This window comes from Alligator mississippiensis, chromosome 15, assembly GCF_030867095.1.
Source record: "Alligator mississippiensis isolate rAllMis1 chromosome 15, rAllMis1, whole genome shotgun sequence".
Classification (NCBI taxonomy): Eukaryota; Metazoa; Chordata; order Crocodylia; family Alligatoridae; genus Alligator; species Alligator mississippiensis.
This window is the reverse complement of record NC_081838.1, coordinates 473,369-486,675: the sequence shown is the minus strand read 5'-3', so window position 1 is coordinate 486,675 and position 13,307 is coordinate 473,369. Positions and strand designations below refer to the sequence as shown.

The 13,307-nt window shown below is 65.0% G+C and overlaps 1 protein-coding gene across 1 annotated transcript; it reads right to left on the bottom strand.

Annotated features, from left to right (window-relative positions):
- Nucleotides 1-2,622: 2,622 nt before the first annotated feature.
- NOVA2 (NOVA alternative splicing regulator 2) lies at nucleotides 2,623-12,522 on the bottom strand. The gene is made up of 4 exons (XM_059718086.1): nucleotides 12,237-12,522; nucleotides 8,875-9,018; nucleotides 5,466-5,632; nucleotides 2,623-3,879 (listed from the first exon to the last, which is right to left on the bottom strand). Exons 1-4 carry the CDS (start codon nucleotides 12,427-12,429, stop codon nucleotides 2,866-2,868), a joined length of 1,518 nt encoding a protein of 505 aa, XP_059574069.1. The 5' UTR covers nucleotides 12,430-12,522; the 3' UTR covers nucleotides 2,623-2,865.
- Nucleotides 12,523-13,307: the final 785 nt, after the last annotated feature.

The window sequence follows — 13,307 nt, the reverse complement described above, 5'->3', positions numbered from 1 at the left end:
GTTACGATTTTTACTATTTTCATTAGTTTTTCCCTTAAAAGCTGCTACGGGGGGGGGGGACGGGGGGGGGGACAAGCAGAGCCCGGGCGGAGCCGCCTCGGCCTCTTTTTATGTCTTTTTTTTTTTTTTGCTTTTTTTTGTGGCCTTTTTCAGCTTTTTTTGCCCCAGTTTTTCTCTTTTCGTCTCTAAATCCTCTAAAAACCCCCGAGTCTCCCCCCACCCCCACCCCTGCCCCCACCTTTTTTTTTTTTCTTTTTTGAAAGGTTTTTTAATTCTTATCAGTGTTTAACGACCCCGACCCCGACCCGCGCGGGAGTAGCTGCCCGGTCTCTAGAAACAGGAATTTGGCACTTCCAGAAAGAAAAGAACAACGAAAACCGTCTGGTCTCAGGCCATGGACGCGCCCGGCCCAGGGGATTGAGGCGCCAGGCGGCTCCTCACCCCACGTCTGCCCCCACGAGCGCTGCCAGTCAGGTAAACTGAGGCAGGGCCCCTCCCCCCCTGGCCTCCAGCCCTGGGGAGTAACAGCCTCGTGCCCCAGCTCCCAGCAGGCCTTGCCCGCGGCCCGGGCACGTGACATTTACGGCGCCCTCCGGCCCGAGCACCCGGCGTGGCCTGTCCACAGGGGTCACACGTCGCACTTAGTGCGTGGCCCTGGGCGGGGGGTGCAGGGCGAGTCCGGCGGGGTTAGGGGCGGGCACTGGAGCATTATGGGACACTGGGGGTCACGGGGTGGCACACCGAGCGGTGCTGGGGCAGTGGGGGCAGGTCACGGGGTGCTCGGGGCGGTTGCTAGGATACCGGGGGCTTGGTGGAGTATTCTGGGCTGTTGCCGGCGTGTCAGTATCGCGGGCAGTTACTGGAGTACTGTGGGCCGTGGATAGAGTATTATGGGCTGTTACCAAGGTATTATGGGATGTTATTAGAACAGCCTGGGCTGGTGGTGGAGTATTATGGGCTGGTGCCGGAGCCCCCCGGGAGCTGCCCGGCCCCTCCTGACTTTATGGCAAAAAGACTCAGACAAAGATTTTGGCACGACCCCCCCCCAGCCCGGCCCAACCCCCCCCCCGACTGATATGCAGGCCCCGGCGGGGGCTTGGTCCCCCACCCCTGCCCCCCGCTCGCGTCAGTGCAAGATGCGGGGCTATTGCTTCCCGACAGCAGTCAAAGAGATTCACATTGTTCGGTTCCCCCCACCCCCCCATTAAAACCTCCCCCCATTAATGAACGGAAAGTGATTGATCTCGGCCCCTAACGAGGACACCCCCCCCCACTCTGTCTGACCCCAGCTGGGGGGAGGGGCAAATGCCCCTGCTTGGTGCTCGGGGTGGGGGGGTAAAATATTGCACAGATCCACAGCTCACCACGGGGGGAGCACGGTGTCCGGGGGGCTATGGGGTAAGTGCCCTCGTGGGTGGGGGTAAGGGGGTAAGTGCTGATGCTATGGGTGGGGGGGGTTGGGTGGCGAGAAGGGGGTCCCATGATGGGGGAAGGGGTCAGAGGTCAGGGGGCGGAGCGACAGTAGGACCAAGAGACCCTCTAGTGGCCGGAGTTTCCCTGCCCCGCCGGGGGTCCCTCTGACTGGGGTGGGGAGGGCTGTAAACAAGGAGGGGGCTCCCCCCCACTGATATGTGGGGTTCGATCCCCCTGCTGCTCTCAATGTTGGAGAGGGGCTCTGGCCCCCCCAGGAGGGGGGTTAACCCCGCTCCAGAGGGCGGAGGAGGGGCTGGGTGGTCACCGTGGTGAGCGAATGGGGACATAACACTGGTGGGGCAGGTGGGGGCTGGCACCCCCTCCCCCCCCGGGCACCAGGCAGCACCTACGTGCCCCCCCCGGGAGATCGACTGCGGCATCGTGAGGACCCACACCCGGGTGAGACCCTCACCACCTGCCGCAGAACGTAGCCCATGACCTCACAGGAAGCAACCTATGACCACATAGTAAGTAAGTAGCTCACCACATCAAAGGAAGTAGCCTATGACCTCATAGTAAGTAACCTACAACCTCATAGGAAGTAGCCAATGACCTCATAGGAAGTAGCCTATATCAAAGGAAGTAACTTCCTGCCTCACAGGAAGTAGCCCACAACCTCACAAGAAGTGCCTACAATTTAGCAGGAGGTAGCCTATGACCTCATAGGAAGCAGCCTACAACATCACAGGAAGTAACCAATGGCCACCCTGGAAGTTGCCTAGAATGTCACAGGAAGTCACCTCCAAGGTCACCAGGCCTCTCCTGTGACCTCACAGCAACACGCCACCACGTCCCGGGAAGACTCCGCCTGCTCACAAGAATGGCCGCCGCCGGCGCAGGAAGTCACCGCCTACACCACAGGAAGCAGCTGCCCCGCCCCACAACGATGACATCACAGGAAGCAGTTCCTGACATCACAGCCTCCCCCACGGCAGGATGTAGCCAAGCCCCCTTGCCTCCCCACCCCATGTCACGTGACCCCCCCAGAGACCCTACATTAGGGGGGTCACCCTCCCACCCCCCACAAGACCTGACGGCCCAATCCTGAGGGCGGCTGGGAGGAGGGGGGTGGCGGGGGCAGAGGGGGCGGGGCCACAAGCACCTGGGGCATTGTGGGGGAGGGAAAGAAGGGCAAATCTCAGGCCGACGTCACCCAGGTCCTTATTTTTTCTATTAAAAAAAAAAAATTGCAATATATACATATCAGACAGCGCTGGCGGGGTTCCCCCCGACCCCGCCAGCTCGGCCCTGCCCCCACGGAGGGGGCAGAGCACAGGGCAAAAAAAGGGGCGGGGCAGGGGGAGGAAGAGGGGGGGGTTCTTTTCTGTCCCTGCGTCGGTCGGCCACGGCCGCAGAGCCCCCCCACCCCGCCTGCGGCCCCGGCCCCCCGCCCTACCCCACTTTCTGGGGGTTGGTGGCGCGCACGCCCTGCTCGTAGGTGACGCGCTGGCTGATGAGGTACTGCGCGGCCTGCGTGGCGGCCGGCGAGCCGGTGATGGTGACCTTGCGGTTGCGGGTGCCGGGGATGAAGTCGCCCTTCTTGGAGATCTGGATGCGGGCGCCGGTCAGCTCCTGGTACTCCACCAGCGTCTTGCCGCCCTTGCCCAGGATGGCGCCCACCAGGTTCTCGGGCACGGCGATCTCCACCAGCTCCTTGGCGCTCTCCACCAGCTTCTCCGTGGCCAGGAAGGACCCGGCGGCCACCAGCGGCCCGGCCGTGCCCAGGTAGCCGTTGGCGGCGCCTGCCAGCGAGCCCAGGGCGAAGGCGCCAGCGGGCGCAGCAGCGGCCGTGCCGGCAGCACCCGAGGCCTCGTTGGCGTAGGAGGCCAGCAGGTTGGCAGCGGCTGCGGCGGCTGGGTTGGCGCCCGCGGCCACGGCCGCCAGCACCCCCGAGGCGGCGGCGGAGTTGAGGCCCAGCCCCAGCGAGGTGGTGTTGTAGCCGTAGCTGGCCAGCGTGTTGAGCGCCGTGCTGATGGCCAGCAAGTCGCTGCCCGAGAAGCCGGGCAGGGTGGCGGGGAAGGCGCCCACGCCCGCCAGCCCGGTGGGGCCCAGCAGCCCGGTGGCAGTGGCGGCAGCGGCCGCGGCGGGCAGCACGTCGGCCGCGTTGGCGTAGGGCGAGCCGGTGGGGTTGGAGTTGGCCACGGGCCCGGCCACGTTGGCGTAGCTGATGTTGAGGCAGCTGCTGCTCTGCGGGTCCTCCTGGATCTTCTGCACCATGAGCCCCACGGCCTTGTGCACCTGCTCGGGCTCGCCGCTCACCGTCACCACGCGCTCCTGCAGGTTGATGCCGTCCGGCTTCTGGCTCAGCTGCACCCAGGCGCCCGACTGCTCCATGATGGCCTTGACCGTGGCGCCGCCCTTGCCAATGATGAGCCCCGCCGTGCTGTTGGGCACGATCAGCTTGGCCTGAAGGGGAGAGGAGGGTCAGTGGAGGCTGGGGCTGCATGCTGGAGGGGCCCTCCCTCCTCGCCTGGGGCTGAGGTGCAGCCAGCTCTGGGGTCTAGCAGGCGTGGGTGGTGATATACTGGTGCTGAGATGTGTCCATCTCCAGAGTGGGGCATGGTGATATGCTGGTGCTGATATAGTCAGCTCTGGGGTGGATCGGGGTGGTGATACAGCAGCACTGAGATGCAGCCAGCTCTGGAGAGGGGCAGCTGTGGGCTGGTGATACAGGGACCCCTCTTTCACTGCCAAGATGCAGCCAGCTCTGGGGTGGGGCATGGGGCTGGCGACACACGGGCACTAAGACACAGCCAGCTCTGGGGTGAAGGGAGATCAGGAGTTGGTGATGCATGAGCTCTCTCTCCCACTGCCACGATGCAGCTGGCTCTGGGGTGGATCAAGGGCTGGCGATGCAGCAGCACCAGGATGCAGCCAGCTCTGGGCCGGGGAGGAGATCGCGGGTTGGTGACACAGTGACTCCTCTCCCAGCGCCCAAGTGCAGCCAGCTCTGGGGTGGAGCAGGGTGGTGACACACCGGTGCTGAGATGCAGCCGGATGCGGGGTGGGGGGGCGGTTATCCCGCCCCCCCCCCCGACCGTGCAGCCACCTCCGGGCTGGGGCCGCCCCCGCGGGCGGAGCTCGGAGCTGGCGCCGGTCCCGGAGGGGAGGGGACGGGAGGGGGAGCCGGGCCGGGGCTTCAGCACCGCGGACAGCGACAGCGCCTGGCACCGCCGGACACGAGCACGGACACGCAGCGCCAGGCACGGGCGGGCACACGCACGTGCACACACACGCACACCCCCCAACCTGCGGAGACACGGACACACAGCAACCAGCGCGCGCACACAAACGTCCGGTGCACTCAGTCAACCATGCACACACACACGCACACCCACATATGCACCTCGCACATGCACACACGTGCAGACATGCACACCCACGTGGCTCACGCACACAGACGCGCACACACACATGCCTCGTGTACGCAGACATATGTACATATACACACGCCTGGTGCACACAGGCACATGCGCACACACACGCCTCATGCATGCAAACACATGCACATGCCTGGCACATGCAGACATGTATGTACACACACACGCATGTCTGGCATACAGACACGTGTGGACACACACCTCGTGCATGCAGATACATGTGCGCGCACACACACATGCATGCATGCCTGGTGCACAGACACGTGAAAACATGCACACACGTGCACCCTGACACACACGTGTGCACACCTTGCACCTCCCAGCTGCAGCCCCCCCGGACGTGCCAGAGTCTGATCTCCTGGGGCCAGGGCCCCCCAAAACCCCCAGAGCTGGAGGTCACCCGCCTCCCCCACCAATAGGGCAGGGCCAAGCTCCAGGGGGGAAGCCAGGCATCCAGCCCCCTGCTCTGCCACTGCTCTGCCCCTGCCCCTCTAGGCCCAGGCCCCTCAGGCATCCAGGCGCTGGTCCCCCTCACCCTTGCAGGTACCCTCGGGCTGGCGCAGCTCCCCCCGGGGGTCCCTGCCCCCCGCCCCCCACGCTGCCGCGGCCCACCTGCTTGGCACGGTCAGGGTTCATGGTGGTCTGGGGCTGCAAGATGCCGACGGGGTCGGGCTTGGCCGCGGCCTGCGGGATCTCCCGCACCTTCTCGGCGATGAAGCTGTGCACCGCGCCCAGCGCCTCAGCCGTGCCCTGCACCAGGCACACGCGCTCCGTGGTGCCTGCAGGAACACGCTGTGTCAGCGCCCGGCACAGCCCCGAGGGCAAGAACGGGGCTGAGCGTGCAAGGGAAGCATGTCTGCACTGGTGTGTGTGTGCGAGAGGGAGCTGAGTGTGCACAGGGAGGGGGGTGTATGAGGATGGGCCTGCATATGTGCAAGAGGAGGTGGGGGTGTGAGGAGAAGCATGTATGTGCTGGTGGGTGTATGCAAGAGGGGGCACATGTGCAAGGGTGTGTGTGTGCATGCACAAGAAGGGGAAGCAAGAGGGGCAAGTGTGCAGGAGGAGGTGGGGGTGTGAGGGAAAGCATGTATATGTTGGCGCACATGTGCAAGAGGGGGCACATATATAAGAAGGGGGAGTGGGGGAAGTGCAAAAAGGGGTGTGTGCACAAGGGGGAGCAGGCATACAATTCAATGCATGCACCAGAGGGAACTGAGTGTGCAAGGGGAGTTGCACAAGGATGTGTGTGCAAATGAGTGTGAAAGATGGGCATGTCTCCAAGGGGGTATGGGTAAGGGAATGTGTGTGCAAGAGGGAGCCAAGCACGTAAAGGGGGGGTGTGCATGCAGTCGAGTGTGCAAGAAGGGTATGTGTGTAAAGGGGTGCAAGGTAGTGTGTGTGTGTGTGTGCAAGAGGGAACCCAGTGTGTGATGAGGTGTGTCCATGCAACTAAAGAGCAGGGTGCAAGAGGAGCAAGTGTGCAAGAGGGGGAGGGGATGCAAAGGGAACTGCATGCGATTGTGTGTGCAAGAGGAAACTGGGTGTGCAAGGGGTGTCTGCCATCAAGAGAGTGTGCAAGATAGAGGTGTGTAAGAGGGGCGGTGGTACAAGGGGAAGTGTGCATGCAATAATGTGTGTGCTCAAGAGGGACCTGAACATGCAAGGAAGCATGGCACCGAGTGTGCAAGAAACAGTGTACGGTAGAGGCACGTGTGCAAGGGGGGTCACTATGCAAGGGGAGGTGTACATGCAATTACATGCATGTGAAAGAAGGAACCAAGTGTGCAAAGGGGTGTGTGCATACAATCGAGTAAGCATGGAAGAGGACTGTGCAAACAAGGGGGAGTGCGTATGCAAGAGGGAACTGAGTGTGCAAGAGGAGGGGTGTGCATGCCATTGAGAGTGCAAGAGGAGGTGTATGTGCAAGGTGTGCAAAGGATCCCAGAGCAGTGAGTGCAAATAAGGGCTGGTGCAAGAGGAGCCTGAGTGTGCAAGGGTTAACCCCGCCACGGGGTCCCCGCCCTCCCAGCCGCGGAGAGAACCCAGGCGTCCCGTGCCTCAGTTTCCCTGCTCTGACCCCGTGACCCTGCGCGGGGGGGTGGGGGGGATTTCCCTCCCCTTCCGCCCCTCACCGGCCCTGGCCAGGTTTCCATGGCAACCGGCGGCCCCCTTCCAGCGGCCCCCCCCCCCCAGCGGCCGCTCCGAGCCAAGGGCTCAAGGGCCCGTTGCCGTGGCAACCGGCACCCCCTCATCCGCCATCCGCCGGTTACCGCGGCAACCGGGGACCCTTTGTCCGTGGATGGAGACGCGGCCCCGCCCCCGCCGCGGGGGGGTCCCCTGGGACCAGCCCGGACGCCTGGCTTCTCTCCCTGCTGGGGGGGGGGGGGACGCCTGGGTCCTCTCCCGATTCTAAGACGAGCGGGGGGGGGGCGGGCTGGGAGCGGGACGCCCGGGCTCTCCCTGCTCGCGGGCGGGGGTGCAGGGCGCTGCACATGCTCTGGGGGGTGGGGGGGCCTGGCCGGTCCCGGAGCCTTTCCTGCTATTGAGGCCGTTTCCTGCCCCCGCCCTGCCGCTTCCTGCCGCCTTCCCGGCCCTGCCCCCGCCCGGACGTGCCCCCCCACTGTCCACCCCCGAGAGCCTAGGCAGCCCTAGCCCCCCCGGCAAGGCCTGCCCCCCAGGGCTGGGGAGCCCCCGAGAGCCCAGGCGCCCGGGCTCCCCAGCCCAACCCAGCCCAGCCCAGAGCCTTTTAACCCCTTCATGTCCCCCGGGGCAGAGCCCTCCTGCATCCCACGTGCCCCCGGCAGCTGGGCCCAGCCCCCCCCGTGCCCCCCCACCGGATTTGCCGCTGCTAATCCCGGCTCGGGAGAGAGGAGCCGGGAAAGCCGCTTAGCGGGGCGGGGGCAGCGGCAGCTTTCCCTGCCGCAGCAGGGCCGGATTAGCGCCCCCGCCCCAGCCAGAGCTCAGCCCGGCGGCAGGAACCCAGGAGTCCGGGCTCGCTGCCCCCCGGCTCGGAACCTCAGAGCCCTCCGGCGCCCGCCCCCGCCCCGGCCCCGGCCCCGGCCCAGGAGAGACCCCAGGGCTCCTGGCCTCGAGATCCCAGCCCGGCTCCTGAGCTGGGAGAGACCCCAGGCGTCGGGGCCGGGGAGGGGTCCGCTCCTCCACCCCAGGGGCACTGGGGGCCGGGGACCCCCGGCCGGGCACCGTGACGGGCAGCCGGGCGGCGGGGAGTGGACATAAGGCATGCGGGGCAAGGGGTGAGGCTGGAGCAGGGTGTGACCTCCCCCCGCCCCCGGCTGCCGCCCGTCTGTCCCTCTAGCCCTGCATCCGGCCGGCCTGCCGTCCTTTCCCTCCCGAGATCCAGCCATGGCTCATCCACCCTCCCCATCCCTCCATCCGTCTGCCCATCAATCCCTCCCTCTGTCCCTCCAGCCATCTACCCATGCATCCCTTTCCTTCCCCATCCATCCATCCCTCCCTCCATCCACCCGTCCTCTACTCATCCCTGCATCCATGCATCCGTCTACCCATCCACCCCTCCCTCCATCCCTCCTCCTCTCCCTCATCCATCCATCTACTCACATATCCTCCTCTATCCCTTCATCCATCCACCCATCCATCCATCTACCTATCCATCCACCTACCTGCTCCTCCCTCTCTCCATCCCTGGATCCACCTATCCCTCCACTAGCCCCGCATCCATCCATCCATCTCTGCATCCCCGTACCCATCCACCTACTTATGTATCCTCCTCTGCCCCTCCACCCATCCATCCATCTGTCTGTCCCTCCATCCATCCACCCATCCACTACCCCTCTATTCATCCCTGCATCCATCCATCCATCCACCCACCTGTTCCTCCCTCCCTCCATCCATGGATCCACCTATTCCTCCACTGGCACCCCACCCACCCATCTCTCATCTATCCGTCCATGCCTCTGTACGGGTCTAGGGGGATGGCTCCATCCATCCCTCCCCATGGACACCCCCACCCCCCTTGTACATCCCCCTGCCCCGTACTCACCGGGGTAGAAGTCCTTGGACTTGGAGAGCTTGATGGTGGCCCCCGTCTCCTTCTGCAGCTGCACGATAGTCTGCCCGCCCTTGCCAATGATGGAGCCGGCCGCGTAGCTGGGGATCAGCACCTTGAGGAAGTATTCGCCCTCGTCTGGGGGCGCGGGGTCATCAGCACCAGGGCAGGGGCTGCGCGGCCCCCCCCCCACCACCACCATGGGGCTGGGCCGGCGCCACCGGGGAAACCGAGGCACGCGCAACCAGGGGCCCAGGGGAGCCACAGAGCCTGACTCCTGCCCCCCAGACCTGGGAGACAGCCCAGGTGCCCAGGCCCCCAGCCCCCTGCTCTAGCCCCCAGCCTCCCCCTCCCACAACCAGGGAGAGAACCCAGGCACCCGGGCTCCTGCCCCCTCCTCCCTTTTACAAGGGAAATGAGAGCCCCGGTCCTGGCATTTCTGAGGCCCCCATCATTGCCCTCACTCTCCATACCCCAGGGCAGCTCCAGCACCCGCCCCCACCAGCCTGCAGCTTGTGCCCCAGCTGCTGGGGGTGGGTACTGGGCCATGCTCGGCATTGTACCCCTTATCATGCCCATTATCATCCTCCTCTGCTGCTCCCCATGGCACCATTGCAGCTTGTCCCCCCCATGGCATGGCTATGAGGTGTGTCAGTGTGTGTGTGCATGTGTGTTCCAGGGGGTGTGCTGCACGAGTTGTATGGGCAGGTGGGTGCTCTGTGTTGCATGTGCAAGTGTGGCTTGGTGTGGGCTGAGCATGTGCTGTGTGTGCAGGCGTGGTACAAGAGTGTGCTGAGCAGGTGTCATGTATGCAGGCATGGCTCAGGCATGTGTTGACTGTGTGTTGCGTGTGCAGCCATGGCTCAGGCATAGGCTCAGCATATGTTGTGTGTGTAGGTGTGACTCAGGTGTGTGTTCAGCGTGTGCTATGTGTATAGGTGTGGCTCAGGCATGTGCTGCATGTGCAGGCCCGGCTCAGGTGTGTGCTGACTGCATGTGGTATGTGCAAATGTGGCTCAGGTGTGTGTTCAGTATGTGCTGTGTGTGCAGGCCTGGCTCAGGCGTGTGCTGTGTGTGGAGGCATGGCTCAGGCATGTGCTGTGCATGCCCCAGGTTGCGTGTCCCAGCCGCGCCTCCATCCCATGACAGGGACAACCTAAGATCTGCAGATTTTGGTCACTTGGCCACATGTTGTGCTATTATTGGATGCCAAGGGTCCAATCAGGCAACTGCCACCTGTCTGCAGGATCCTATTGGCCACAGCACAACCCCAGGCACAAGCCTATTGGCCAACACTGCCCTAGACATGATCCCATCAGCCAGCACTGCCCTAGATGTGTTTCCATTGGCCAACACAACCCTAGATGAGCTCCCACTTGCCAGCACTGCCCTACACATGATCCCATTGGCCAACACTGCCCTACATACGATTCTATTGGCCAACACTGCCCTAGATGAGACCCCACTGGACAGCATTACCCTAGCCATGGTCCTCTTGACTGCCATTCTGCCCAGGCTCGGCCCTGCTTGTCCCTGTCGCCCCCACCAGACCTTGCCCCGCAGTAAGTTGTTATCCCCACCAAATACAGCCAAAAAAGCCACCAATGGGAGGAGATGGGTATGCACCACTGCCCTGGTCCAGGACCATGGACAGCACGAGGGGGGCAGGGCTCCCCTGCTCCCCCACTGGGTCCCCAGACTCCTGGGGTCTCTGCCTATGGGGGTGGGGGTGGGGGCTACTGCTGCGACCACCCCCAGCCCCATGGAGGCCCGGACACCAGGGTCCACAGGTTGGGGTAGGTGCTCCAGCGCCAGCCCAGGCCTCCTGCCTGCTGCGGTTGCCACCTGCTGGAGCTGGGTTGGCACAGCCCCCCTCCCCGCACCCCCCCGGCCCCCAATCCACTTAAACAGGCACCACGCGGGCGCGGATTAGGATCAGCCATGGATCCCGGCTGAGCTGCACACAGCCCCGCCCTGCCCAGGGACCCCCCAGCCCCACTGGTGCCCCTCGCTCCCGACTTGCAGCCCCTGGCACCCCCAGCCCTGCCAGAGCCCCTCACTCCTGACCCACAGCCCCTGCCCCCCCAGCCCACTGGTGCCCCTCACTCCCAACCCACAGCCTCTGCCCCCGCAGCCCTGTTTGTGCCCCTCACTCCCGACCTGCAGCCCCCTACCACCCAGCCCTGCTCCTGGGCCCTGGCAGGTGATGCTGGGGTCTCCCAGGGTGGGGGGGGGGCTCAAGCCCGGGCTCCCCAGCCCTTGGCAGCTGCCCCCACAGGTCCCAATCTCCCAGAGGCCTTTAAGCTCCTGCCCTGGCTGGGGGGCAGGATTGCCTCCACCATCCATTCCCACTCAGCAGCCTCTACCCCCCCCACAATCCCTCACACCCCAGCTGCCCCAGTGCATCCTGGGACATGCCCCCCCCTTGCAGAGCAAGGGCTTCTGGGAAACTCCCCTGAGCATCAGCATCCTGGAGCCATGGACCCTTGGCGGGGGCAGGATGCTGAAGCAGGGGCTTCTGGGAAATTCCCCCTCCCGCAGTGCATCCTGGGATGGAAAAACCCCACGATGTCCCAGGGGCAGAGGCAGGCGGGGGGGGGGGGGTCAGTTGGATCCCCCAGTGCTGGGATGGGGTGGGAGGACCCCCCCATGCTGTTCCCTGACAACCAGCATCCCCTTGGCAACAGGCCGCAACCCCCCTGGCAGCTGCTGGGGCGGGGGGGGGAGAGAGACCCCCCCATTAACCTCTTCCCGCCCAGCGGCGGGGGAGCACCCGGGCCCTGGGGAAGCCCGACTCCCCCGCCCGCCCCCCCCACATTCATTAGCCCATGATGAGCCGCGGGATTTATCGCCTCGGCCCGATGACATCACGGGGATGATGCGAGCGGCCGCGTCACAAAGACCCCCCAGGGCCCGGCCCCCCCTCGCCCGGGGGTCGCTATGGAAACACGGCGATGCCCCCCCCAAGCCCGGTGCTCGGGAGCGGCTGGGCAGGGATGCCGCCCCCCGCCCCGCATTGTTCCCTGCTGTCCCCCCCGGCCTCGGGACCCCCCCGGACCCCCGCCTCCATCTTGGGTGGCATTGACGGTGGGGAGCAGATGCTTCGTGGCGGGCGGGCGGGCAGGCGGGGGGGGCAGGACACGGGCAATAGCGGGGGCCGTGGGGCGGGGGGCAGATGGGGGCAGCAGAGCGGGGGCTTGTCCTGGGGGGCGGGGGCAGCCGGCAGGGCTGGAGGGGGTGGGGGGCTGTGCTGGGGGCGGGGGGCTGTCGGGGCCGGGCAGGGGGGTCTCCCGCCGGCGGGGCCGGGGCCGGGGGGCCGGGGCTGGGGGTGTCCGGGGGGTCCGGCCCGCACTCACCGCCCGTGTTGCTGCGCTTGGTGCTCGTGGCCTCCGTGGGCGTCTCGAGCGGCCGCTTGCGGGAGTCGGGCGGGTCGGGCTCCATGGGCGGCGCGGGGAAGGCTGCCGGGGCCGGGCCCGGGGCCGGGGCCGGGGGCTGGGCCGGGGGCTGGGGCTGGGGCTGGGGCGCGGGGCCGCCGGGCAGCATCTTCATCCTGCCGATCCCCGGCCGGGGGGGGCGGCGCCGGGGGCGGGGAGACGCGGGGGGCGGCGCGGAGCGGGGGGGGCGGCACCGCGCGGCTCCCCCCGCCCCTGCCCCGGCCCCACGGGGGGGCCCGCCGCCCCCCGCCCCAGCCCCGCGCACCTGTCACCCCCCGCCCTGCACCGCCCCGCCCGGACACCTACCCATCCTCCGGCCATGTCCCGGCTCAGCCACCCGTCACCTCCCGTCCTTCCCCGCTCTCTCCATCTTCTGTCCACGACCTACCCAGCATCCGCCTGTCTACCGACCTGTCGTCATCCATCCATCACTCCATCCTCCCTCCATCCCTCCATCTCTGTCCAGGTACCTAGCATCCGTGTATCCATCCGTCCACCTCTCCATCCATCTGGCCATCTCGCTCTCCATCCACCCACCCACCCGTTCACCTATCCCTGTAATCCACCCGTCCATCCGTCCGTCCGTCCGTCCGTCCGTCCACCTATCTACCCATCTGTCTATTGACCTATCACTATCTAGCCATCTGTCTATACTCCATCCACCTAACATCTCTTTATTCACTTATTTATCCATCCATCCAGGCACCCACCCATCCATCGATCTCTCTATCAATCTATCCACCTATCTATCCATTTGTCTATTGACCTATTGTTATCTATCCATCTATCCATCCATCATCCATCCAATGTATCCACCTAACATCTACTTATCTGCAAGTGATCTGATGGCCACCTACTAGTTTATCAGGGGTGACCACCAGGATCTGGGGGAACGTTTGTTCACCAGAGCGCCCCAAGGGATGATGAGGTCGAATGGTCACAAACTACTACAAGATCGTTTCAGGCTGGACATAAGGAAGAATTTTTCCTGTC

What these genes read in the sequence shown, in the direction of transcription:
- NOVA2 (XM_059718086.1), bottom strand. Translation starts at nt 12,429, where the DNA reads ATGAAGATGCTGCCCGGCGGCCCCGCGCCCCAGCCCCAGCCCCAGCCC. An exon ending in GTCCAAGGACTTCTACCCCG is followed by an intron (nt 5,633 to 8,874) that starts GTGAGTACGGGG and finishes GTGTTCCTGCAG; the next exon opens with GCACCACGGAGCGCGTGTGC. An exon ending in ACCCTGACCGTGCCAAGCAG is followed by an intron (nt 3,880 to 5,465) that starts GTGGGCCGCGGC and finishes TCTCCCCTTCAG; the next exon opens with GCCAAGCTGATCGTGCCCAA.